General features: G+C 43.7%; 1 protein-coding gene across 1 annotated transcript in view; it reads left to right on the top strand.

The window, feature by feature from the left end:
- cyb5r4 (cytochrome b5 reductase 4) overlaps positions 1 to 23,995 on the top strand; it is a 33,963-nt gene extending 9,968 nt beyond the window's left edge. The window contains exons 3-16 of the mRNA XM_080858543.1: positions 4,043 to 4,143; positions 5,734 to 5,818; positions 6,006 to 6,044; positions 6,609 to 6,690; positions 6,942 to 6,999; positions 7,397 to 7,490; positions 7,612 to 7,644; positions 8,288 to 8,410; positions 8,850 to 8,990; positions 9,862 to 10,014; positions 13,944 to 14,094; positions 19,734 to 19,820; positions 23,275 to 23,436; positions 23,879 to 23,995. Coding sequence (XP_080714669.1) covers positions 4,043 to 4,143; positions 5,734 to 5,818; positions 6,006 to 6,044; positions 6,609 to 6,690; positions 6,942 to 6,999; positions 7,397 to 7,490; positions 7,612 to 7,644; positions 8,288 to 8,410; positions 8,850 to 8,990; positions 9,862 to 10,014; positions 13,944 to 14,094; positions 19,734 to 19,820; positions 23,275 to 23,436; positions 23,879 to 23,933 — 1,364 coding nt within the window. The 3' untranslated portion in view covers positions 23,934 to 23,995. The remainder of the gene's footprint in view (positions 1 to 4,042; positions 4,144 to 5,733; positions 5,819 to 6,005; positions 6,045 to 6,608; positions 6,691 to 6,941; positions 7,000 to 7,396; positions 7,491 to 7,611; positions 7,645 to 8,287; positions 8,411 to 8,849; positions 8,991 to 9,861; positions 10,015 to 13,943; positions 14,095 to 19,733; positions 19,821 to 23,274; positions 23,437 to 23,878) is intronic.
- Positions 23,996 to 26,943: the final 2,948 nt, after the last annotated feature.

Raw genomic sequence — 26,943 nt, 5'->3', positions numbered from 1 at the left:
ACAGGTGTAGGCTTACTAGCGAACCAAACTTTTTGTATCACGTGACCGCTGAGGGCATGTCGCGGTTCTGCCTCCTCGCATCGCGATGCAGGTTCGTGGCCCAGAGTGTCGCGATTTCTTGGTTCGATCCAATATCGTTACAGCCCTAGCTAGCACGCTGTGCAGCAGGTTGTTGTAGCTTTAGAAGCAGAGTCTTATTTCTGCGAACTCCTAAGTCGAAGTGTCTACCTTCTGGGCAAGCGGATACCTTTTCCTGCATTTGCCTCTACCAGAGGCTTCCCAGGAATCAGGCCTCTGGCGTTTGTATTGCTTAGGAGACCGAGCGCCGCGTCTTTGTGCCGGGGGCGGTTCTGGCTTGCCTCTGGCCCAAAAGGGGCCTGGCAACAGTGCATGTAATGAACATGTTGCAATATCTATACATAGATGTATTTTATTTATCTTTATTTATATATATATATATATATATATATATATATATATATATATATATAATGTATAGGAGTGACATTTTACCAGCAGCCTTAGCGAATAACACTAGGTCCTGTTCAGATAAGTTACTGTTTAAGTGTGAACCCACTCCTCTACAGCCATCTGAACCAAATAATAAATGCTGAACAACTGGGGTTTGCAGTTTATTATGGACCAAGCCTCAATATAAACCAAGCGCATTACACCTGATCGCGGCAATGATTCCTCTTACGTTACGTAAGGTAGGCTTCCATTTAAAAGCGGACCCAACGGTTAACGATTACCAAAATTGGATGCTTTAGAACTGTAATTGCGGGCATTTACACTTTTAACACAAATCCGATTGGAGTAAATCATGTACTGCTTTAGAGCGGACCCACTCCTCTACAGTCATCTGAACCAAATAATAAATGCTGAACAACTGAAGTTTGCGGAGCGGAGAACAATCACCCACTCAAACTAGGCAGCTTATTATGGACCAAGCCTCAATATTTACCAAGCGAATTAAACTTGATCGCGGCAATGATTCCTCCTACGTTATGTAAGGTAGGCTTCCATTTAAGAGCGGACACACTTGTTAATAGTTATCCAAAATTGGATGCTTTAGAGCTGAAATTGCGGGCGTAACACGTCAGTCACCAAACAGTAGGTAGATGTAGCCTGCTTATAGCATTTACCACAAAGCCGACAGGAGTAAAAAACCTGTCCTGTTCAAGAGCAGACACACTCATTACCAGTTACCAAATTAGATGGTTTAGCACTGAAATTGCGGGCATAGCCCGTCAGTCACTAATCAGTAGGTAAACGCAACCTGCCGACAGCGTTAAACATAAGCCAACAGGAGTAAAAAACCCTGTCCTGTTTAAGAGCGGACGCACTCGTTCCCAGTTAACAAGTTAGATGGATTAAAAAACTGAATATGCGGGCATAGCCCGTCAGTCACCCATCAGTAGGTAAACGTAGCCTGCTTATAACGTTCAACACCAAGCCGACAGGAGCAGAAATCGTGTACTGGTTAAGAGCGGACACATTCGCTTTTTTACACCATAGTTAACAGTTCCGCAAACATACCTGCTTTTAGAACTGACATTTCGGGGCGTAGAACGTAGCTTTAACAGTTACCCAAACAGTATGTAGCGACAGGAGTAAATCCTGTTTGTTTACTTAATTGAATGCTTATGGCGAGAACACCGCTTGCATCTTCATCACAACAACGGTACAAAACCAAACTATGCGAGGGCTCCAGCTAGCTTAACAAGTAGTTTTAATTATCAGCTATAAGGCGAGAAACACCTGTAGCCTGCAGATAGTGTGACATGAAGCCAACAGGGGCAAGTAGGCTACTGTTCGTTTACTTAATTGCATGCTTTAAGGCGAGAACGCCGCTTGCATCTTCATAACAACAACGGTGCAAAAACGAACTATGCGAGGGTTTCCATCTCGCTTAACAAGTAGGCTAGTTTAAATTATCAGCTATAAGGCGAGAAACACCTGTAGCCTGCTGATGTAGGGGCAAGAAGGCTACTGTTCGTTTACTTAATTGAAATCGTGACAGACAATAGTAGGGATCTATTATGCGAGGAACTCACTCGTACAACAAGTGGGTTTAATTATCAGTTGTAAGGCGAGAACCTTTAGCCTGCTGATACCCATGCCTCTTTACTCATTAGGCTCCTGCAGTATTCAGCGTGAACACGATAAACGGCATAATATATTAGCGTAACTCGCTTAACAAGTGGGTTCAACTATCGGTTCGTAAAACGAGAAACACCCATCCGATAGGCCACTGCCTCAAACCATTACCCGAGCGCGAATACTACACACGGTAAAACAATAGAAGAGGCAACTCACCTTTTTTTCCGAATTATCCGTTTTCCCGGATTATCCGCGAGTGGGTTTAACTACCAGTTTTAAGGCTAGAAACCCTTTACTGTAGCCCACTGAATGTTGATTTTTGATGCTAATCGCAGTCTTAAGAGGGCGAGAATTCGCAGCTCCACCCGAAGGTTGCAAGACTCCCAACGATTAGCATGTGATTACACTCACCTGTGGAGGGAACATACTCGCCTGACGCGAGAAGATAGAAGGGTCAAGTCCTGGGTGAGCATGCCTTTAGTACAGGGGCAAAGGCATACGTCACCCGGGTCACAGGTGATTTTGTTGATACAAATACTCGAACTACACGTAAACGAGAAGGAAATCCAGTGCTTAAAGCACCGCCTCTTGCGGTCAGTAGAAACTAAATTTAACTGTGAGTTTTGTTCATTTCAGTGAGGTTAGGTTAATTAAACCCCTTTCTCTCTACAGCATTTTGTACTTTCTACCTCATCTACCATTTCATCTGAATCCCCTTGTCACCCCTGCTGTGGAAACCCATTCATTAGTAGTCATGTGGCAGTGCTTGCTCACACACAGCGCAGCTCCAAATTGGCGCCTAATTGAATTAATCGGGTAAAAATAAGATTAAGCACTACTTGGCAGGCAGACACGGCTTGTTCCAGGCTTTAATTTCCCAGAAGGTGAGCGGCACCATGATGAACACCTATCCAAAACCCCCAGGGTTCCCTGTCCCCAGCTCACACTAAACAATGAACACTGGGACACCTATTTAGTGTTTCTCCCTTCAAAAGCCAGACAAAAGGATAATGGTCCTTCATTCATATATGTTAATCGTGTTATCTTCTTACTAAAGAACAGATTCTCTGCTTTTAGGATGTAGTGTCTCTGCAATCACCAACTTCTCCTAATTGGATGCAACTTGCATGGTCTGCCTTTACTCTGAGAACAGCTCTCTGTTATTGTGTGTCATGTACAAACCTCAGCCATGTTGCTACTTTTGCCAACAAGTGCTAGCAACTGATTGGCTATTAGGGCTTGTTTCACTGTTTCCCAGCAGAGGGCGCTAGTGTCACATCAATAGGATAACCTTAGAAACTAAACTAAACTCCTTTTTGTGTATCTTTTTTCCTCACTCTTAATTTTGTCCTGCTTTTTGATCATCTGAAAAGACCCCACCCCACCCCTGCCTCCACCATCTACCCCAAACCATTATGAGCAAAAATGGAGTTGCAAGCTTGAGTCATCATGGCCTTGACAGAAGACTGATGATGCCAGAAAATGATGCCAGAAAAATATCTAAAAAATCAGCAGCAAAAATGAGCAGGATTAACCTCTTCTTTTTGCCTTGACTATTACAGTGTCGAGGACACATCGTGTCTCTATGTCTCCTTATGTTTCGAGGCTTTCTGTTTCTTCCAGAGAACTTGAGAAATATGTGGCTAGGCAAGAGCCTTTCATTTCTTGTGTTGTTCAGTGCCTTTGTGGTTCAGTGGTGCTGGACCCACTGATTTGTAGACATTTCTTTTGAAGCCAAGTAAAAGACATTTTACTGCCTTTATATTGTATATTGCTCAATTTGAGGGTTTAATTTCAATGTCTTAATTGAAAATACTGTCTAACATGCCTTGCTTGAAAATTCAATGAATTTGTAATTAGTGTTGTGAAGCCTAATGTGTGTGTGTGTGTGTGTGTGTGTGTGTGTGTGTGTGTGTGTGTGTGGGGGGGGGGCTCACAGGTATGGTGTATAATGTCACAGCATACATGGACTTCCATCCCGGAGGTGAGGACGAACTCATGCGGGCAGCGGGTATCGATGGCACTGAACTGTTTGACCAGGTCAGCTAATCCCCCCTAACCCGAACCCTAACCCCCCCCCCCCCCCCCCCCCCCCCACACACACACACCCACCCCACCCCAAACACTTGTGAGATCCAGATCCTAGGTGTTATTCATCTCTTCTTCTCTAATGCATATAAGTAGTTGTTGTGGTCTCTCAGGCAACAAACGTGGCATGTCTGTGTTTGCACAAGTTAACGGTGATTCATCGATTGGCTTCATAATTAGAGACCAAGTCCAGCAGCATCCCGTCACTGGTCTCCATGGCAGCCCTGCCCTAGCGAGCGCAGCCTTCTCTCCTCCGCTGCTAATTGATAGTCCTGCCCCCAGGCACTTAATCAATGCTGTAGTGGAAGACACCGCTGATGTCTGCTGATAGGAAGTGTGGTCCAGCCCTTCAGGTTTATTTGATTTTGTTTAGCCACTGTGCCTTGGTTTGCACATGGCAAGTGCCTGATAGTAAAGGTTAGGGAAGCTTAGTTTGGTTGGTCCATAAATCCCAGGGGATCATGGGGTAAATCCCAGGGGATCATGGGGTAAATCCTGTGTAGACAAAGAGTGTGGCGAGAGAAAGAGGGACCTGCTAATGTGACGTCACACTGCCTGAAGGTCACCAGTTCTCCTCTGTTCTCATTCTCCTTTTGATTTGATCTGTTATTCATTTCTCTTTTCTTTTGTGACCATGATCTTCTCACATGCCTTTAATCTACATTTTTCTCTCATGGCTCCCTCTGCTGCTGCCCCCCCCCCCCCCCCCGCCCCACCACACCACCACCTCCCACTCTTCCTCTCTCCCTCCTCTAGGCTGTTTCTCCCTGGCTCTCTTACTCTCTCCCTCCTCTAGGCTGTTTCTTCCTGGCTCTCTTCCTCTCTCCCTCCTCTAGGCTGTTTCTTCCTGGCTCTCTTCCTCTCTCCCTCCTCTAGGCTGTTCCTCTCTGGCTCTCTTTCTTTCTTTCTTACTCTCTTTCTCTTTCCTTTCAAATCAGTTGAATTAGTCACGCTTTACTCGTGTGACAAATAATCAACACTTCTGTTGTCAAAATAAACCGTCGTCCTCTAATTCTGCGCTCCCTGCATCCTGACAGGCTAGGAGGCAGCTTGTCTCTGATGGCCAAGTGCTGGGCAATTAGCGTCAGTTTGGTGAAATGTGTTTTTATAATACTATAACACAATTTTCTGTGTCTATAATTAGAGGGTATCGGCATCTGTGGTGATGGTCTGTCCCATTGGGAGACTGCATGACGTCTTGGGCTTTTCCCGTTTGCCTTGGTACCTGAGTGTACGATTTCCTCTCCGCTGCTTGAGGCGGCTTCTGGACACGGCTGCTGGAAACAGTTCATTCCCCGGCTGACAGACTCTCTCTGTCAGGCAGGCTTTGGTTCATATGTCCGTTCTGTCATGCTTCACCTCTCAGATCAAATGCTGTTTTGTAGAGTTCCCCAAAGAAGTAATTATTGTTATCGACGTGCTCAATTTGATTTGCTCTCGCTCTTTCTCTCTCTAACTCTACCACCTCTTCTCCCTTTCTCTTTCCCTCTCTCTCTTTTTCTGCTTCTCTATTAACCATTATTCCCTCTCTCCTTCTCCCAGGTGCACCGCTGGGTAAACTATGAGTCCATGCTGAAGGAGTGCCTGGTGGGCAGAATGGCCACCAGGGTCAGCACTGTAATCAAAGGTGAGATCCAAAGTGTGTGTTTCCAACTCTTGACCCTGCGGGGCTTCACACACTCGCGTCCTCATCGAAGACCAGTACGGGGTCCACACGTGGCGAGTAATAGCACGAGTAAGGTGTGCGGTGCTGTATTGATCGTGTCTGATGTGGTATTGATTGCTCTCTCCTGTTGCTTTACTCTGTTGTGCAGCTCAGTCCATCAAGGAGAGGGAGAAGGCACAATTGAATGGTATGTGAATGGAATGTGAATGGAGTGTAAAGATCAATTATGGCAGGTGTTTGTGTGTGTGTGTGTGTGTGTGTGTGTGTGTGTGTGTGTGTGTGTGTGTGTGTGTATATTTGTGTTACTTTTTACACAAAGGATGTGCACACATTCCTGATAAGTATCTGTGTGTGAGTGTTTTGGTGTGTGCTTGTATGGGAGTCATGCCAGTCTGAATGTTAATGTGTGTGTGTGTGTGTGTGTGTGTGTGTGGTGTTTACTGCTTCTCCGTCTGGCTGGGTTCATCCCATGCTTCATTGGCATGTTACCAAAGCATGGCGAGTGCTTTCATGCCAGCAGACACCATGTGAATGAAGATTAAATACTATGAGGGCATCAGATATTAGATCCCTTTCTCTTGCTCTTTCTCCCTTTCTGCTTCTTGCTCTCTCTCTTTGTCTCCCACTCTCTCTCTCTTTCTCTCTCTCTCTTTCTCTGTTCGCTCTTTATCCTACTCTCTCTCTCTCTCTCTCTTGCTCTTTCTCTCCTCTCTCTCTCTCCCTTCTTGCACAATCTCTGTCTCTCTCTCAGGTCTGGCTCCTCCACCTCCTCCTTCTCCCGCGTTACTGGAGCCGCCTGCTGCACCTCCTCCACCCAAAGACGCACGACCTCGGTAGGTATCTCTCCTCAAACCAGAGTCTACAAACACTAGAAACATAATTACTTATAAACAACACGTTTGCCCTTTTATGTTTTTGAAAATTCAAAGCAACCTCAGCAGTTTAGAAGTTTAACACCAACCACCACAATATTAATAATAATATCGATAATAATAATAATAAGAAGAAGAACTGAATGTATGTTGATATTTAGCGGGGTTGACACCAAGCCTAAAAGCCTAAAGGCTGCTCCTCTGTTCCTCAGCTATGACTGGTTCCAGACGGACACCACCGTTAATATCGTTGTGTACACCAAGAGGAAGGTGAGTGGCTCATGAATTTGAATGGCTTAGTTAATAACCTGCTAATGTGTCAGGTGCTAATTGTCTTCTCTGTAAGGATTCACTAACACGTTCAGGCCCAACCATTCATCTGGCAGCCACAGACACACACACACACACACACACACACACACACACACACACACACACACACATACTCTCTCACTCCCCTCTGCTTTTCCACCGTCTGTCTGTCTGTTTCTCTGCCTGTCTGTCTCTCTTCTTTCTTTCGTTCTTTCTTTCTTTGTCGTGCATGGTCTCTTTCTCTGTCCGTTTTGGATGTTTCTCTCCCTCTCTGTCTCTTTTGCTGTCGTTCTTTTTGCTTTCTTTCACTCTCTCAATTTCCCTCTCTCTCCTCCTCGCTCTTTCCCTGTCTTAGATTCCTGCGTCGGGCTGTGCAGTTGTAGACCTTAGGGATGGTGCTCTACGGATTGAGGTCGTTCTGGGGAAGCTGTCTTATCTCCTGCACTGGCGTGAGTACCCAACACACACACACACACACACACACACACACACACACACACACACACACACACGCACACGCACACACACAGACAGAACTGAAGGTCTAATTAAATGCTTTGTTATTGGCAGGTCTTGTGCAGGAAGTGGAGGAGCGTATTGGCAGTAAGTAGTATGAGTGTGTGTGTGTGTCGGCATGTAGGTGTGTCTGTGTGTGTGTGTGTGTCTGCTGTGTACATATGCAGTGTGTGATGGTGCATAGCCAATAATTTCACAGCCCATTTACCCTCATAGGAGGGCATGTACCCTCACTATACCAAGTTTCTCTGGGTGGATGAATGAAATCCTTGAATCTCCAGATAGATACGTTTAAAGATCTGATCTAATGGAATATGATACTAACGATGTATTTCCCCAAAAATCATAAAACCAAATAATATTTCTCCATGATAAGATACAGAGTGTGCATGTTGTATGCTCCTGTATCCCTTGTGCTTGTTTCGTGTACAGCCTCAGGGCTTTGTGTTGCGTCTGCATATGGCTCTTTGTCTAGTTTGCGCTCTATGAAACCAAACAGTGTTGAGCCTGCTGATAGGCTCCTAGCTGCAGTCCTCCAGTCTTTTTGTAGGGTTTGTCTCTGTGAAAGCATTTAAAGAATACACACACGTATGTGTGTGTGTGTGCATGACAATTTGGGTGTGTGCGCTTAGGCAGGAGTTTTGCATTGTGCGTGTGATTTCATGTTCTTTGTCTGTGCTTATACCTCTGCTTATGTATGTGTGTGTGTGTGTGTGTGTGTGTGTGTTAGTTCACACAGCTAGTGCGGTGGGGAAGATTCAGCTAGTTTTGTGGAAGAAGGCCAAGGCTAAGTGGTCAGAGCTGGGGGATCAGCTGGATACCCATAACACATTTGAGCGCAGCAAAGACCGCGGTGAGTCAGTCCTCTCCAACACACACACACACACACACACACACACACACACACACTCTAACACACTCTCAATCATACGTATAAGCCCACACACACATGCACTAGTCTCATAATAGAGGCACCCTCTCCAGGGCTCTTCTGGGTTTCATTGCCGTACTGGATAATAAAATGGAAACAGTATGTTCAAGACATCGTGGGGAAGGAATATAATGCGTCTTAAATAAGTCCTCCATCCATGAGGGAAGGGAACGTTCGCTGGGAGATGAGCTACAGGCTGTGATTACTTTCAGCCGCTTCTTCATTCATATCTTGGGATGTCTATGGGAATGTTTGTGTATGTGTGTGTTGCGTTATTGCTTTTTTCTAGTCATCTGGCCGGATGCTTCAGGTGTTATTCAGTCGATCTGACACTCTTATTTCTCCGGTGATCCAAATGCAGCGATCTACTACCGGCAGTGTGTGCTGGTGTCCAAGACGGACGTCACGCACGACACCAAGCTCATCTGTTTACAGCTGCCTGCTGGGACACACATGCACGTGCCCGTGGGCAGACACGTCTACCTCAGAGCCTCGGTCCAAGGTAACTACCACACCTGAGCACCTCAGAGCAGGATATGATGTCAGAGGGTGAGGTGAGCTCAGAGGATAAGATGTCCTCGGAGCAGGATACGATGTCATAAGGTAAAGTGAACTCAGAGGATAAGATGTCCTCAGCGGAGAATATAATGTAAGAGGATAAGAGGTCCTCAGAGGAGGATATGATGTAAGAACAAGGAAACTCAGTGCTCTTACCCTAGCCCTCTGTGCACTCTGCAATCACTGCACCTGTAAGCAAATATTCAGTACAAAACATGTCATAAATGGCTCATATTTAAAAGTAGGGTCTGCAATTCTAATCCCACACTTGTTGTCAAATTCAGTGTATTGCTCCTCACCAAAGGGAGGGGTGTATTTTGATTGAGATATCCACCGCCGCCGCCACGCCCCCTTCCCCCGTGCACATATTCCACGATTACATGAAGTTCTGCAGCCGTAATACTATTTAAAAAATATATATATATTTCCTTCGGAGGGGCAACTTCAGTCAAGGAGGGCGAACGGGCAGTTGCCCGAGCAACCCTAGTGCACGTCCCTGCAAATCACAATAAATAAAAGTGTTTTTTTTTCACGCAACCGATTATGCTTGTATGACCTCGTCATAAACAGCTGCTGATGAGCATCCATACTCACAGCTGTCTCATAGTCATTAAGCTCATCTTCGTGTGTGTGACCTTAAGCTGTTTTTTTGGAGCAGATTTGAGATGATGATCCTCTCCTCTCGGCTCCTCTTTCCTCCCTCTGTCCTCTCCTCTCCCTTTCCTCCCTCTCTCCTCTCCTTTCCCTTTCTCTCTTCTGTCCCTCTCGCTTTTCTGTCTCTCTGTTCCATTCCGCTCCTCTCCTCTCCTCTGCAGACAGTGAGGTGGTGAAGCCCTACACTCCAGTAGAACACACACTGCTGCCTGAGTCTCCAACCACTGAGGAAGACGAGGCTTCCATGCTCTTCATCATGCTCAAAGTTTATCCAAATGGTGTGCTCAGCCCTCATATCGACAGGCTAAATATAGGTGAGCTGGGTGTGTGTTTGTCTTAGTGTGTGTGTGTGTGTGTGTGTGTGTGTGTGTGTGTGTGTGTGCGCGTGTGCGTGTGCGTGTGCTGTTGTGTCCTGCAGAAATTCAGTTTTGCCTGCCCAATACTATATGCTTAGATGATTCTGTGTATGTGTGTGACACACACAAATGTCGCCCAGCTTAAAAGTTAAAAGTTTAGTTCCAACTATCAATCGCAAACATGCCCGCAAAGTTGGGTGGTTAGAACGACTGCTCGAGACCAGTCATTATAAGTGGTGTTCCTGGATAATTGCTGTTATCAACATGTTTAAATGGCGCTTTCAACTGAAGTGCGGATGGAGTGTGACAGAATTTGCCACGCCTCTCATGTCAAATCTGTCAGGTCATTTATTCCACCACCTCCCCTCACAGCTCCCGTCATCCTTGGTGAATGAAATAGGGGGCACGCAGGGATAACGCTTGACTACTGCCTGCACAGTCGACTCCTGCACGGTCCCTGCAAAGCTCTTCAGTACAGCGGCTACAGACCTCGCCACACACACAAGCAAATGCTAAGACAAACACACTTCTGCTCGCTTCTCTTTTTAGGCAAATTTGGAGCGTGATCTTGTGAATTGCGTTAGTGTGACAAGATTGAGCCTCTTTCTACATACCCGAACAACCCACAACTGAGAATTTAACTTATACAATTTTAAATGAATATTCATTGATCTTTGGGGAACTGTTAAACCACGATGACACCAAGGTTTCGAGAAATGCATCGTCTTACCACAGAGCCTGCTGCACATGTGCAGCCGATAGGCTGTGACAGGCTGTAATCAATAAAATATTGGGCCTCAAAATAAAACATCATTGTTGGTTTGAAAATGGCTATTTAAGACGCAGCTACTGCGGTTATGAGACACAGTCGTAAGTAGGTTGGTATTTCAGTAAACGCTCCTGCGAACAACCGTTGTTCATCAAGGACTTCTGCCGTTATTCGTGAAGTGCAGCCCAGAGTGGTTTCATAGCCTGGGCATCCTCCATCTCATTAACCAATGCATGTCAGGGACAACGTTAGACGGTGAAGCAGTCCAAAGAAAAGGGATGCGTAGTGTCACAGTGTCCATGTTCATTAACTGGAGAGCCTACACAGAGGAACTGGTTTTCCTCCGAAAAATTAAGACGGCTGTTATGTTCGGTCAGCTGAGGTGTTCTGACTCTTGCTGATGAAGGCTTTTGATGGGAGTGTAGTGGCCTTGGTATTCACTCGCATAGTTTTGCTGGTGGCAACCTTGTGAAATTGTAATTCATACAGCACATTTTTGCTCTGTTGAACTCTTGAGGTCTTTGAAAAAGTAAGGCTTTGCATTGGATATCTCTTTCACTCTCTCTCACTCACACACACACACACACACACACACACACACACACACACACACACACACACACACACACACACACACACACACACACAACACACAGACACACACACACACACAGATGGTCAAGGCATGGGTGTGTGGCATTGGGACTTGGTCGACTGCTAAGCCAGTGCACTCATCACACATACTGCTGGGACGAACCGGACCTCACTAGTGAAAACATGCAGTGGGATTTTCAGCAGTCGTGGCTGAATTTGAAATCCATACTGCCTCTCAGGATTCTTCCTGCCTTCTCCTGACGCTCCACTGCATCTGTACCAGCAGGCTTACGCCCACATGAGCACTCCATGAGTCACTTTCATCTGAGATGAGTTAGGGTCGCATCAAACTCCTTGGCATTTTTCTCTCAAGGCCATTTTTGTATCTTTTAAAAAGGGTAAAAGAGGGGTAACCATGAACACAACATTATGGTCAGGTGTTTCCCCCCCCCCCCCCCCCCTATCCCAGAGAACACTGTTGCGACAACAGTGTTAAAATAACTGGTTCAGGATGGGTGGCCGTTTGCTTTTGAGTTCCTCAGCCTGTGAGCCCATATGATATGAGGTCCTCGTCTCAGATGTATACTTTGAGGTCTTCGTCTCAGCCCAATGATATGAGGTCCTCGTTTCAGACGTATAATATGAGGTCTTAGTCTCAGCTGTATGGTATGAGGTCCTCGTCTCAGACGTATAATATTAGGTCCTCCACTCAGCTGTATGGTATGAGATCTTGTCTCAGCCGTATGATATGAGGTCCTCGGCTTGTCGGCCCGTATAATATGATCTCGTCCCTACTTTAGTCTGTGTCTCATCCCTTCCCCTCTGCTTGTTATTCTGCTCATGCATTAGGGCAAAAGGAGATTGAATTCCCAAATGAAGATGGATTGTGTAATTAGTTTCTATTTTGGAGCGGCTGAAAGGACAGATCCTGTCCAAACCATCTCTCTCTCTCTCTCTCTCTCTCTGTCTGTCTCTACTACCTGAAACCATTCAATTGTAGCAACATAGCATTCTAAAACCAGGGGGTTCAGACCACTGGGGGCATCTTGCAACAGCACTAAGGTTTCCATAACAACGCCTAGCCAGATATAAACTAGCTAACTGGTTAGTTACCCAGAAAAGTTTTTTTGTGACGTCTGGTGTTCTTTAAAGCGAGTTAATAAGTACTCCTCCGTCTCCCTTCAGCCAAAATGATGCCATGATAACGGGCCTGCCTGTATGTGAATGCAGCAGCGGGTTTTGTCTTTGATTAGCCAACTGGATCAGCAACAGCTTATCATTATATTACCACTTCGCTCCTCTGATGAGCGTCTTTCATCTTTGCCTGCTCTCAGCAGCAAGAGGTCGCGGTCAAGACTCTTTTTACTCGTGGTGCCTCGGTGGTGGAATGACCTACCTAATTCTGTGAGCTCCAGTTATAGCCTTGTTACATTTAAAAAGCGTTTAAAACTCAACTTTTCGAATGTTTTTTTGTTTGAGGCATACTTTATAACTATAATCAGGGTTGTTGTAATAACAATGGTAGTTTTGGTTTGTTTTTTTCTCAGATTTTTATTTTAAATTGACACTTTTGCTGTGTGTAATGTTTGTTTTTATGTTTTGTAAGTCGGACAAAAGCATCTGCTTAATATCTTAACCATAACTGCCTGAGTGACAACACGTCCCAAAAGCACTGAAGTACAAGCATTCTAAAAGTAGCAACTGCGATTTGACCCAAGACATATTTTGCAGATGCATTAGATGGTCTGCAACGGCTGGCAACAATTACTTCACACCCATGGGACTTGTTCTGCAACGATTTTTATGACGTTGCGGACCTTTGGTGTTAATTGGCCTTTACATTTATGTAAATCGTTCATCTCATTAGCGCACATTGGAATACTGTGATAGCTCCTTTTGTTCTGACAGTTGTTCTCCCTGCTTGATACTGCTGGGAAGTGAGCGGTAATTGCCAACCGTGACCTGAAGGTTAATGTTCTCCAGGCTGAACAAATGCTCACTTTCTGAAGAAAAGATCAAGGTGTTTGAGCATAGAAATATCAATTATATATGAGAGTGACAGGAGGGAATTCACCTTCTCACAGTGTAGAATATAAATTTAAAAAAGGTTAAAGGTGACATTTTTTGATTGTGTTTCTATGATTTTGGTTCCATGGTTTGGTGACCTAGTGATGATTGTCCTTGACACTCCTTTGTTCATAAATAGAAGACAATAAATGGATCTGATTTCTGTGATGCTCCAGCAGCGTGCACAGATGCAAGATGTTCTAAGTGTGTGTGTGTGCGCATGTGTGTGTGTGTGTGTGTGTGTGTGTGTGTGTGTGTGTGTCTGTGTGTGTGTGCGTGTGTGTGTTCTAGTCCAGTCACAGTCTGAAAGAGCCCAAACGTGCTCATCATAGGATATAAGACTGACGCTTGGTGTTGATGACCTAATTTTCGAGAGGCCTCCTTATCCTTCTCTGATGATCTTGTTTGTTTGTTCGCTTATTCATTCATTTCTTTGTGCTCCTCCCTGTCCTCCCAGGTGACTCCCTGTCCGTGAGCAGCCCTGAGGGTCCCTTTACTCTGCGCCTCCTGCGGGACATCACACACCTGTACCTGTTGGCGGCAGGTACGGGCTTCACGCCCATGGCTCGTCTCATCCACACTGCCCAGGCCGACGTGCCCACACTCAGGTGATACGGCATTCACTTATTTCGCTTATTCACCCCCTAAATTAGTGCCAAGACAAAATGTCCTCAGAAAGCCACGTGAGTTGTGGTTTTCTTGGAATAAAGTGACGTCTGAGTTTAGGCTTAATTCACCCCGTCTAGCTGTCTGCATGTACACTATTTCTTAGTTTGGCCTACAATTTGGTGTTAAACTCGCCAGCGCTATTTAGAGTACTGTTCCGCACAAGAGTTCCTCCTGAACGGTAACCACATGGTACAATGGAGATGTCAGACCTGTTGATGGCGCAGCAGAGAATAAGGGGTGACCTTGGAGTCAGGTGCCACAGTAGAAAAGCAGAGAAGGTTAAATGAGGGCGATAGATTTGCTGCTGTGGGATATGCAATCACTTTTATTTTATATTTCATGAAAAGCATTTAGACTGATATTGGCTGACGGATATTTTCCTCAGTCAACTGACCGTAATGAAGAAGTGTGAAAACATGGGCCTGTTATTGAGCTCTTAACCTTACTAATATTTTAGCTGTGTACTTTGCTTTAATTATTTATGTAATAAATGTGTGTTTATGTATGTGCGTGTATATATTACATATAAGTGTGTGGATGTTTAAATACATATTTAGGTGTTCATTTTCCATTCATTTATAAAATGCACATTGAGCTGCCTCTGTGTATGAAATGTGCTATATATTTGTGCCTTTAAGCCTTTTTGAAGCTTGACTTTCGTACAGGTTTTTATCTTATAATGCAGAGCCATTTCTCCAGGACTCTGTTTTTCCTACTCTTATTATAATTATCTTTCACTGTCTCTTTCGTTCTTTTTACTGTTATGGATTTTTGCCCTACTCGTAAGCTAAAGCGGCATAAGCTGGTTATTATAGGAAGAGTAACTCAGTGATGTGTCGGCCTGTCAGATTGCATGATTGGTGTTATTTAAGTGTCCATAGCTACACTTGCTGTGAGCTTGGTGAGAAACTTCTGAGGCTCTGGGTTTCAGAAAAAAACTGTATTCGGCACTCGGGTTGCTATGACAATAGCAAGTATATGACCAATTTTTTTACTTGGCATCTGATCTAGTGCACAGACATACCCCCTCTTACGGAATCAGATCAATGCCATTAATATTTTGTAATCTGTAATATAGATTTTGTATCTGTAATATAGATTAAGTATCTGTGAAACCATCTACACTTTCAAAAACTATCTTCACTTTCAAAATCTATTTACAGATACGGATTTGAAATACAAAATGTATCTACACTTTCAAAAACTATCTATACTTTCAAAAACTATCTTCACTTTCAAAATCTATCTGCAGATATGGATTTCAGTTACGGATTTCAGTTACGCATTACGGATACGGATACAGATACGGATTTCAAGTACGAACTAGAATGCGTTTCGTGAACGAACTGCGAGAGTGTGCTTGCTCTGTTGCGGCCATCAAGCACAAGCAACTGCAGTGGCCGAGTGCGCATATGTTGTTGAGGGGCCTCACAGACTGATATCTGAGAACAAAATCTGTATAGTACTGTGTTTTCTGTGTTCAGTACAACGTTGAATGTTGTAGGATAAATCTGCCAGCCTTCCAGTGTAACCATTTGCAGTGACACTGAATACACCTTTTTGTTTTCAACCAATATATTTTTGCAAGCAACCAAGCTCAACCATTATATTTTGGCTCCACTGACGTTTAGACATATGAGGGTATCTTTGTTGTTCTGTTTTTGTTTGTTTGTTTGCTTGTTTATTGTGAAAGGGTCTAGTGTGTTACATTTAGCTTGAAGAAGTCTTAAAATAGGCTCCAAGTGACATTATCTGTTGTGGGGTGTAATTATTCCTCCAAAGGTCGTGTTAATCAATGAGTCTAGATTTTGAAAATTCAAATTATGTGATGATGGCACAATACAACTACTATGCCTAGCTGGCCTTAGAGTTAAATCAACCACATATCCTCCATATGAAATGCTGCGAAATGTATCAATGGTTCAAATTTGGTTACATTACTCAGACTGTTATACTTTTCTTCCTCATCTGACACGTGAAATTACCACGACAAAAACAAAACACACAAAGATTGATTGAAAGCTACAATTATTTCTAGAAGGACAAGCTTAGATAAGTATCGTAACGGTATTAATTATTGGAAGGCATGTGTTAACGGGCAAACGTACGCGTTGTCATGTTAACCCGTTATTACCTCCAGCAAGGAGGTTATGCGATCGGGTCCGTTAATTTATTTATTTATTTATTTATTTGTCCATCTGTCTGTGGACAAGATTTCTCAGAAACTACTGGGCGGATCTTTCTGAAATTTTCACAAGAGGTGCATCTTGGTCCTGGGACAGCCCCATTAAAATTTCTGGATTCAGATTTGTGTACCTCCTTGCTGGAGGTCAGAAATCTCCGATTGCTCTTGTTTAAACTGAGGATATCCATTGGTAATCCAGCTAGTTTAGCATAATTGATAAAATCCAATGGTATCTAATGTTACCTAGCTAGGTATGCAAACTGTCGGTATCGTTAACTCCACAATGTCATGTCACTTGCATTAATCTGAGAATGGCATGTTAGTAGTACATTTAATATCAGTACAGTGTTTAATTACCGCTGATAGGCTACTTACATTTACGGTCTTCTGTCACCGCCTCCGCTGTAGCCACCTTGTGTATCTCGAACAGAAATAAAGTGTCTTGTCCGCTCACGAAATGTAACTGTGTTTTTGCAAAGCATCTGCCCCAACTTTCTTTTCCCGACATTGACATTTATGTTGTACATAATCCATCCCCATAAACCGGAGATTTCAAGCGTACAGAAACTCTTCTGAGCAGGCAAGAGTAATATTGGCTAACGAGTTGTAGCCAAGCCCTGGGTGAAGGCTAAATAGCTCGCTAGCTTTGATCACTTTAGCTTTCTCAGTAGAGTGCTAAGACACAGCAACTATACACGATTTTATCAATTGTATATCTAGGTTTTCTTTGGTGACTGTTGTTGCATTCAACAGCACAACATATCCCGGGCCTTTTGAACTGTCTGTGGGTTGTGAACGTAAACAACTCGCTAGCTATTACTGGCTAGCACTGTAGCTTGCTCAAGGTAGTAGCTATATAGCTTTGATAATACACAGCTGGGTGAAGGCTAAATAGCTCACTAGCTTTTATCACTTTAGCTTGCTCAGTAGAGTGCTAAGACACAGCAACTATTAACGATTGTATCAATTGTATATCTAGGTTTTCTTTGGTGACTGTTGTCGCATTCAACAGCACAACATATCCCGGGCCTTTTGAACTGTCTGTGGGTTGTGAACGTAAACAACTCGCTAGCTATTACTGGCTAGCACTGTAGCTTGCTCAAGGTAGTAGATATATAGCTTTGATAATACACAGCCATTACTACGACTGTATCAACGTGCTGCATTTCACAGGTCAGTCATTCCCTAAATCTTTCGTAATTGTATATCTAGGTTGTCACATTCAACAGCGCAACACATCCCCTAGCGTTTTGAACTTTCTTTGAGTTGTGACCGTAGGTTATGACGGTAATGTGTTTGCATCAGACACAAATATGGCGGTGCTTAAAAGACAATGACATAACATGATATCCATGAATTCTGAAGAGCTCAAAAGGCGCTGAAAGCTGCGCTTTTTTCTAAAAGAAGTCTAGTGTGAACCCCGCTTTATACAGTTGAATGGAGAGGGACAGAGACAAGAGGTTCCTTGGATTTGGGGCAGGTGTCAGTGAAGCTCAGTGAAGCACAGGTGCAAGCCAGTTTAATGAGCCTATTATGATGTCATAATGGCACCGAGTTCTGCCATGCAAGTCTATGGGGGGAAAAAGGGGATGAAAAAGAGGAATAAAAAAGGAGTGGCAAGGAGTACCGCCACGAAAAGATCTAGCAGGTTGCACCGGATCGGGCCGGACGTTTCGGTGTTTGAACGGCGTCTGTACCTCGAACGGGCGAGGCCTGATTCGATGCAAGAAAAACGGGAAGAATAAAGAAAGAAAACTTGACAACAACAATACTGTGCTTCCCTTCGGGCAAGCACACTAATTGCGGATTTCTGTTACGAATTACACAATCTTTTTGGCACTGTCTTTACTTCCTTTCTAAAGAGGCAATCAGCGCTTTTGGCAGATTTTCTAAAGCGCCAATCAACACATTGTATCCTGTACTGACTAGCCTGCTGGCAATTGGGAAAGTTGAGTGAAACGGTGTATGCTATGCAGCAGTCATGGATCAGAGACCGAGAAATGGCACAAGTAAGAAGTCCTATATTTGGAGCTGTTAATAAAGTCATTGTAAAACGCACAATCACAGTCAGTGGTTTTCACTCCACACTTCGTTCCACCTGTTTCAAAGATCCTTGTCGTTGTATGGAAGATATTAGGATCTGCTTTAGTAGCTAACGAAAGCTAACGTTAGCATTTTCGTGACCGATCTCCTATTCACATTTAATTAAGTTAACCATGAACAGTGTTCATATGACCCATTATCACGATGAGAACATTTAGCAGACAGACTGCTATTGTCTTGTTCTCCAGACACCTGCAAAGTGATGGTGGGGGTATACCGTTAAGTGCATATGCATCCTCAACAACTGGATAATGACCAGCCTGATTTCAAAACCACCTTGCAATGTCATTTTCGTTTCTTTTCATGGCACTTTGGGGTAGCCTATTTGTAACCATTTTCTGAAGTCCTTGAAAACGCTTTATTGTGTATTTTTTGTGGAAGCAAGTTTTCTAGCGTCTCAGTGGAAGAGATATATGAGGCAGCAAGCTGGAGTTCTCGCCACTTTCATTAGATTATATTAGATGTGGCTGAGACCAATTTCTTAGTTATAATGCGTTCTGCAGCCAAGCGATCTCTGAATCGCCAGAGGCTAAAATTAACTAAATAGTAGGCTACAGGTGTTCATCAGCCCTTTGGGCCAGACATAAGGCATGCTTGTTTAACTTCCCCCACGGCGTTCGTACACCGAATTTTATTCAAACCATGCGGGGGAGACCCCAGAGTGGTGGCAGATTTAGGTTATAACTATTGAATAATGAGCGGGCCAGCAGTTGCCAGCAAGCTAGCGCTGATTGGCTAGTCAGTACAGGATACAATGTGTTGATTGGCGCTTTAGAAAATCTGCCAAAAGCGCTGATTGGCTCTTTAGAAAGGCTGTAAAAACAGTGCCAAAAAGATTTTGTAATTCGTACCAGAAATCCGTAATGCGTAACTGAAATCCGTATCTGCAGATAGATTTTGAAAGTGAAGATAGTTTTTGAAAGTGTAGATAGTTTTTGAAAGTGTAGATACATTTCGTATTTGAAATCTGTATCTGTAAATAGATTTGAAAGTGAAGATAGTGTTTGAAAGTGTAGATACATTTCGTATTTGAAATCCGTATCTGTAGATAGGTTTTGAAAGTGTAGATGGTTTCACAGATACTAAATCTATATTACAGATACAAAATCTATATTACAGATTACAAAATATTTATGGCATTGATCTGATTCCATACCCTCTGGGTAGAGTGTGAATAGGTGACAGCTTCCTGTTTTCTGGCCAATCCACAGGAAAACTAGACTGATTGTGTGTGTGTGTGTGTGTGTGTGTGTGTGTGCGTGTGCGTGTGTATATTTGGCCAATCCACAGGAAAACAAGACTGATATTCTTCAACCGTCAAGAGAGGGACATCCTGTGGCACTCACAACTGGACCAGCTGGCTTCCAAAGATGACAGGTGTGTTTGGAGACTCTGTGTGTGTGTTTGTGTCTGGCAATTAGTGTCAGTGTCCCATCTGGTATGAGTTTCTCTTGTATCTTTTCCCCTCGTCTTTAATGTGAAATATGACTCACTTTTAGGTGTGTGGGTGTGTTTTTTTGTCCGGGTGTTTTGGAGTCAACATGGTCTCATTCTGTGTAGTCGTTACGTATCCGTGAAGTAATATCTCTGATGAAAAAGGGATTACACAACGAGAGCTGACTTGGCACTAATGGGATCTGATTCACTGGCCCTATTGTGTAGAGGATTACAAAATCGTTCATTGGAGATCCCCATTGCAATGCTTATCTGTGGGTTATGCAGAAAAATGGACAAATACAGGCTTACTGTTTCCGGTCAGAAATTACAGGTAAATCATTAAAGACAATGGGCCTCATTCTTGAACATTTTCGGAAGTTTCTTCTGAAATGTTTCTTACCGCCAACGTCAGAAAAAGATCTCCGTCAGATTCATGAACGCCTGAAAATGCTTACGCAGCGGAAGTGTATTAAGATATTTATAGTTAATAAGGATGTGCCATAGTCGATAATTCAATGTTACTTTTATTTGGACTTAAGTTAAAGTGTAATAATTTCTGGTTAGAGAAGAGAAAGATTATACTGAGGAGTGAGGTGTGACAAGTTGGCTCAATCCCTTGCCCCATGTCAAATCCAGGTACCTTGTCTCCAAGGGCTTTTTGAATAGACAGTAATACCCCTTAAACTCAGTGCATTTAACAGACATTCCTTTAAATGTAAAGGCAGATATGGCTTAGGTGAAGCGCTGTGAGTGAGTATGGAACTTCAGTTCTGTCTCAACAATCTGTGGCCACCATTGTTCAAGATTAAACCTGAATCATGACTGACCAAAATCCAAGACTCTGTCTTCAATATATGGTACAAATTGTCAGTGTTCTCAGCTGTGCTTCCCTGAATGAGGTTTCTTAAATTGAAAGCGTGTTCTCGTGAACCTGGATTTGCTTACATACACGGCCCGCAAGCTCCTTACAAGGGCACGCAACTTTCGTGACTTGTGCAGTCGGAATCGACCGAATCCATGCGAAAGCAACTCGAAAGTGAGTCATGTCATAGCAGAAAGCAGGCACTGGTCGAGTAAACGCAGATCTAACTTCACCGATGCAGAGGTAGAGGTACTGTTGTAGGATGTAGATATGTACATTCTATTCCACTATGGCCATATCAACGTGATTGAGTGTAGTGCTTATTAATTTATTCACTTACATTTGCAGTGTTTGTGTAGTTCTTTTATTGATTTTAGGACCTCACGATGCCTCGTAGAATCATGACTATAAATGTGAAACGTAATTGTTAATGATACAATATTCTCGTATTTATTATTATAATAATTATTTAAATCTGAGGATGTCTGTAGACTTGATGTAAACGTAATCACCAAAGATTTGTCACAAATTCAGCCCTTAACCCTTCTAACACTGTGGGGCATCAAGACAACTCTGGGCAATTTACGACTGCTATTTCGCATTCTGAAATTCTTCTGAGTTTCAGAACAAATCCCAGATGAGAGAACTTTCATGAATGCCAAATTTGTTCCTAAATCACCGGAAGTGGAGTTCAGAAGAAATTCCTTCTTAAATTCTTTTCAACCCTTTTCAATGACACCCAAATTTACCTAGCCCTCTCACCTAACGACTATACGATCTGCGATCTCAATTTTAACAACCATGTGAAAGCAATAACTAAATCAGCTTTTTACCATCTCAAAAACATAGCCAAACTCTTGATTGAGAAACTCACTTGTGCCTTTATCTCTAGCAGGGTTGACTATCGAACAGCTTCAACTTGTTCAAAATGCAGCTGCTAGAGTTCTGCTGAAAAATAAAAGAACTGACCAAAATGGTTAAGTCCTTCCATTGGCTACCACTAAGTCACATACCTATCAGATATGTTTCAGCTGTACACACCTGCTAGACCTCTCAGATGACTGGAGAGAAATCTGTTGATTATAACTACTGTTAGAACTAAACATGGTGAAGCAGCCTTTAGCTGCTATGCTGCTCAGCTCTGGAACCAACTTCCTGATGACATCAAAGGTGCTGGTCACATGTATGCTTTAAAGCCAACTGATGCTTTTTGCTAACTGATCGAATGCTTTTGATCTCTCGATTTTCTTCTATATTTTTTTAGCACTCTTCCTTTTAAATCTTTTTTGTGTTCTTTTGTTGTAATGCATGTCACCTTTTTAACAAGCTACACTGTAACAAGGAAAATATTTAATCGTTACCTTCCCATAGATGGATGGTTTAGTTTGTCAGCTTTGGATGGAGATAAAAGGCCGGTGAGGGCACAGTAGTTCCATGGCTGTTCAACACAAATCCCCCGTTGGCTCTCTTTGTTTCCTTGTCGTTTTTTTGTGTATTAGTTGAACGACAGCCTTGCACATTTCTGACCATTTTCGACCTGGCGTTGGCCTCTGTGTTATAAATGTGCACAGCTTGCAAGAGTCGAAGTTCACTCGCCATGTCATTTCCGAAAGCATATGCTTCGGGGCATTGGAGAAAAACTAGACGCTACGTTAAATGTCACGCCTCTGTTACCAGAACAGCGGCATGCTGTCTAAAAACACACGTTGGGGCATCATTATGCTCCCTCCGTTTGGTTGAGTATAAACAAGTGAAGGCGCCATAATGAGGGGTTTTATAAAGGGCGATACAGCGGGATCTGGGTTTCTATAGAACTGGTGACTTGCCTGCAGCACAATCTCCATTCCATAGGCCCTACTGATTCGTTTTCAGGGAGAATCGCTCCCAAGGTCTGACCCTGTAAACTGCGCTCGGTGATAGGTGAGATCCGTGCCTCCGTCTCCTCTCCTGTTGAAACCTGGGGAACCTGAGCCTGACTGTAGAATGAGTAAGATGTGGAGGAGGCACTGTGTGTGTGTGTGTGTGTGTGTGTGGGATTGTGTGTGTGTGTGTGTGTGCGCGTGCGAATGAGAATAAGGAGGCCTAGAGGAGCTTATTAGAGAGAGAACAGAGGCACAGCAGAGGGCATTGGGACTTCCCACTCTCTGGCATTGACCTTCAGCAGGCTGATGTCTGTGAACTAAAATCGCTATGGATGCGTAGGGTGAGTGTGTGTGTGTGTGTGTGTGGGAAGAAGGTGAGTAGAAAACTCTAATAGCTGCAGCTCCAGCTGTATTTGCCCACTTAAGCTAGCACCCAGTCTACTTGAAGCTTTGTTACTGTACTCAGGCCCTTTTCACTAGAATTCTTTTTTGGGGTAGTTAATGGCTTTCATTGTTGCATAAGTGGACTAAATTATCCGCAAAACAGAGTTTAGATGAGTCTGGTAATCTCTTCTGAAGAAGTAAAATGACAACTATTACAATGTCTCTCTCTCTTTCTCTCTCCCTCCATCCCTCTCTCAATCACTCCTTCTGATCCGGGTCCCTTCAGGTTTGAAGTGGACTATGTGCTCTCTGAGCCCTCTGAATCGTGGACAGGGTGGAGGGGGCGTGTTGAGGTCTCCATGCTTACAGACTTCCTGGTTCGGCCCGAGGGCTCCAAATGCTTGGTGTGTGTATGCGGACCCATAGCATTTACTGAGCTATCGGTGGGGTGAGTGTGTCCCTCTTTTGCACGCACACTCACACACACACACACACACACACACACACACACACACACACACACACACACACATAAAACCTTTCCCACTCCGTCCATGAAGGTAGTTTCTTTAAAATGCCTCTTAATTGGTTTGTGACATTTGAAATACGTTTTTTTTACAATGCGTCCATATAGAAATTCAATGTGGTCTAAATATGGTCTTTGTGGGGTTTTTTCCCCGTGTGTGAGGGACTCTCAGATTCCATGTTATGTAAATGTATTTTTGGGGGTTCTCTGCATGAGAAGATTGAGTTAAATTAGGCTCACTTCAAGGAGAGACCACACAGGATGAGAAACTAATTAACCCACTCTCTCTTCTGCACTCTGAATTAAATCTCATTTCCCTTTCCCTCCACTCCACTTGTCAATCTCTCTTTCTCTTGCTCTCTAGGTTGGTGAAAGACCAGGGCTTCATTGATGAAGAAATTCATGCCTTTCAAGGCTGAGCCATAATCTTTGCACATCCTCGTGCGGTTGTTCGTGTGTGTGTGTGTGTGTGTGTGTGTGTGTGTGTGTGTGTGTGTGTGTGTGTGTGTGTGTGTGTGAGAGAGTGTGTGTATATGTGTGTGTGTGTGTGTGAGAGAGAGAGAGAGAAAGAGAAGAAAAAGATTGCATAAAGCAGACAAATGGAAATTGACTTTCTCCCCTCGTGGAGCATCTCTTGTTTCCACACCCTGCCTATGTCTGAATCACGGACTCCTGCAGCCCAGATCTCTAGAGCACCTACCAGACAGCCAGCGTGTGTTTGTGTGTGTGTGTGTGTGTCCAGCTCTTTGCCTCCCCCATGACCTGTGCAAACCTCCTTATGGGTTCATAAGTTATTCATTCATGTATTACTGATTTATTTGTTTATTTTTGTATTTTATTTCAACCTAGGGCAGACTTCTTGACTTCTGTATGAATGTCTGCCTTTGTCACGCTTCCGTAATTTGTGGGTTGCGTCACACTGCCTCGTTGTGTGCGTGCGTGTGTGTGTGTGTGTGTGTGTGCGCACACCTCCCAGGTAGCCCATTCAGAGGAAAGGAGAGGAAGGGGAGATGTGATGGGAAGCTTTTTTCCCCTTCCCCTTTCTGTGCTTTTTTCTTCCAACATGCGGATGTCAGAGGAGGCTGTTGATTTTTTTCCCCCTCCTGCGACTGCAAAGGAATGCAGATGAGACAAGTAGCTAACACACCCACACACACACACTTTCACACTTTTACTTGAACTAATTTTCACACACAATACATACTTCTAGGTTTTTTCTTTTTCTTTTTTTTTGAATACCTTCAAGGTTTCTGCATTTGTCTGCTGTTTTGGTTTACCTTTGACAGACAGCCAGAAAGAACAGCTGTTTCTATCGAGAGAGTGAGCGGGAGATGGGAAAGGAGGCAGAGGCCCTATTCTATTTTATTCAGAGATAAAAAATAAAAATAAAAAACAGGTGTGCAAAGCCAGAGTGCACTCTGGATAGGGCCTTCAGTCCGCAGATCTCTGCTTCTCAAAGGGCCTAATGCATCTCTTTTTGTGAGGTCTGCTTCCTGCTGTGACTGCTTTTTACCGCTGAATGCACACAAGTGTCCCTTCATGGAGACCCACAGGACAAAGAGCAGTAGCCAGGGAGGGGGGGGGAGTAGCGACAGTAACATGAGCAGAGAACATTTCAGAAAATGCTCTGGCGTCAGCAAAAGAGACCAGATCTGGTGCATCTGTGGCAGTCTGCCAGCTGAATACCTGTCTAATCTTAGCAACAACGTTTATAACCGTGGCAATTATCTAGTCCTGCTGATTTGGCTGCAAACCCTGGATGCGCAGGGCTGTCTGTGCAATGAGGAAATAGTGGAGGACAGTAGATTGTACTTCAAAATCAAGTACTTTTGTGTCAGTCTGATAATCTGATGGTTCGTTTTGTTTTCTGTGTACAGTGTATTATGCATACATATGAATATCCAGTACAGGTGTTCGTACTGTTTGTTTTACAAAAAATAAATTAAATTATGCTATAGCAATCCCAATCTTCAGTGTCTGATTATTTCTTATATTGTGTATTTACAGAAACACAAGAGTTAAAAGGCACATATCTATATTCACTGTAAAACAGTTGGGCCTATATTGTCGCATTACCATTACATTTTATGTCAGCTTAATTTAAGGGGCCTGTTTTCAGTAACCTTACTTTCACTGTACTTTGGAATTTTTTTATTAGTGTTTTGGTAGGGTTGCTGTATAGTCCATTGAAGTTGCTTGATAAAACATGTTTAATGAACTGACACAAGGAATCCTGCAATTTCTTCACGTGCACAAAATACTATGTGTGCAACATCTGTATGAATTCAGTAGCAAGTCGTGCAGTGTACATTTTCTGCAATGCAACGACAGTATCCTCAAATGTCTGAAGATTGTTCCTTGGTGTATTTTTTGGTTTTGTTCAGTACATTTTAAAATCTATCCATAGTCGCCTTTGAGTTAATTTCACAGTGCATCACGTGGCTCTCATGTCATGCTCTTGCACCAACCTCAGGCTAAGAGTTGGCCAGTGAAGGTATACCCTGATAACCAAAGGCCAGTGGACCACTGTTCGCCCACTGGGCGCAGATCTGCCTGTCCGCTGGTGAGTTGCTTTTCTTTTATCATTTATACTTTTTCTGTCATTTTCACCAATTCTGAAATGTTTTATACATGTTGCAAGTGTGGAACATCAGTCTTATATTGACCAACCAATTTTTCACCTTGAGAGCCTTCTGGTAGGCCTGGGCTATGAACAACCTCTGTAAGTGGCTGATATTTTAAATCTAAATCAATTACACTCAAGATGATGGTGGTCCGAGCCAGTGGATGGTGGTCCGACCAGAAGGGGCATACCCCCAGTGGAGGGCTGTCCAAAATCCACTGGTGGACTGACGTATGCTGGCTATCTGGGATTAAAATCAATGGAATGGATCTCTGATCAAAATGCACATGTAAAACGAGGAGGAATGTCAGTCATTCTGTGTGGAATCACCCAAAATCTGAGCATCTCCCTGGCGACACCTCAGAATTCTTTCTACAAATAGACACACGCACGCCTAGGGACTTCATGCACACATTGATATTATTTCCCATGTATGCTTGCCCAGTATTTTAAGACAAGGTTTTCTGGGTGGGCTACTCGTACCCACAACCGAGGGAATGCATGTGTTCTTCAAACACGAGGACACGGTAGCAAATTCTGACGCAATCAACTGCGAGACCCCTGGTGAGTCAACAGGGAGCCTATAGCAGGAGTTGGGACAACTGCTCAACTTAGAGCCCTGCCGAGGTGTAATTGGACTTCATTTGGTCATTGTGACCAATTTTTTTCCATTCAACAGTACGGAAGCTCCACCTACATTAACAACCCCGGAGATGCATCTCGCAGATGTTAATGGAGAGGGGTTTGCTGTGGAGTAGCCTACACAGCAGCTCGAGGACTCAGTTGAAGCGAGGGTGCATACGCGC

This window comes from Sprattus sprattus (genome assembly GCF_963457725.1).
Source record: "Sprattus sprattus genome assembly, chromosome: 19".
In the NCBI taxonomy this organism is placed as follows: domain Eukaryota; kingdom Metazoa; phylum Chordata; class Actinopteri; order Clupeiformes; family Clupeidae; genus Sprattus; species Sprattus sprattus.
Note: the sequence above shows the minus strand (reverse complement) of the source record. Positions and strands in the feature narration are given on the sequence as shown.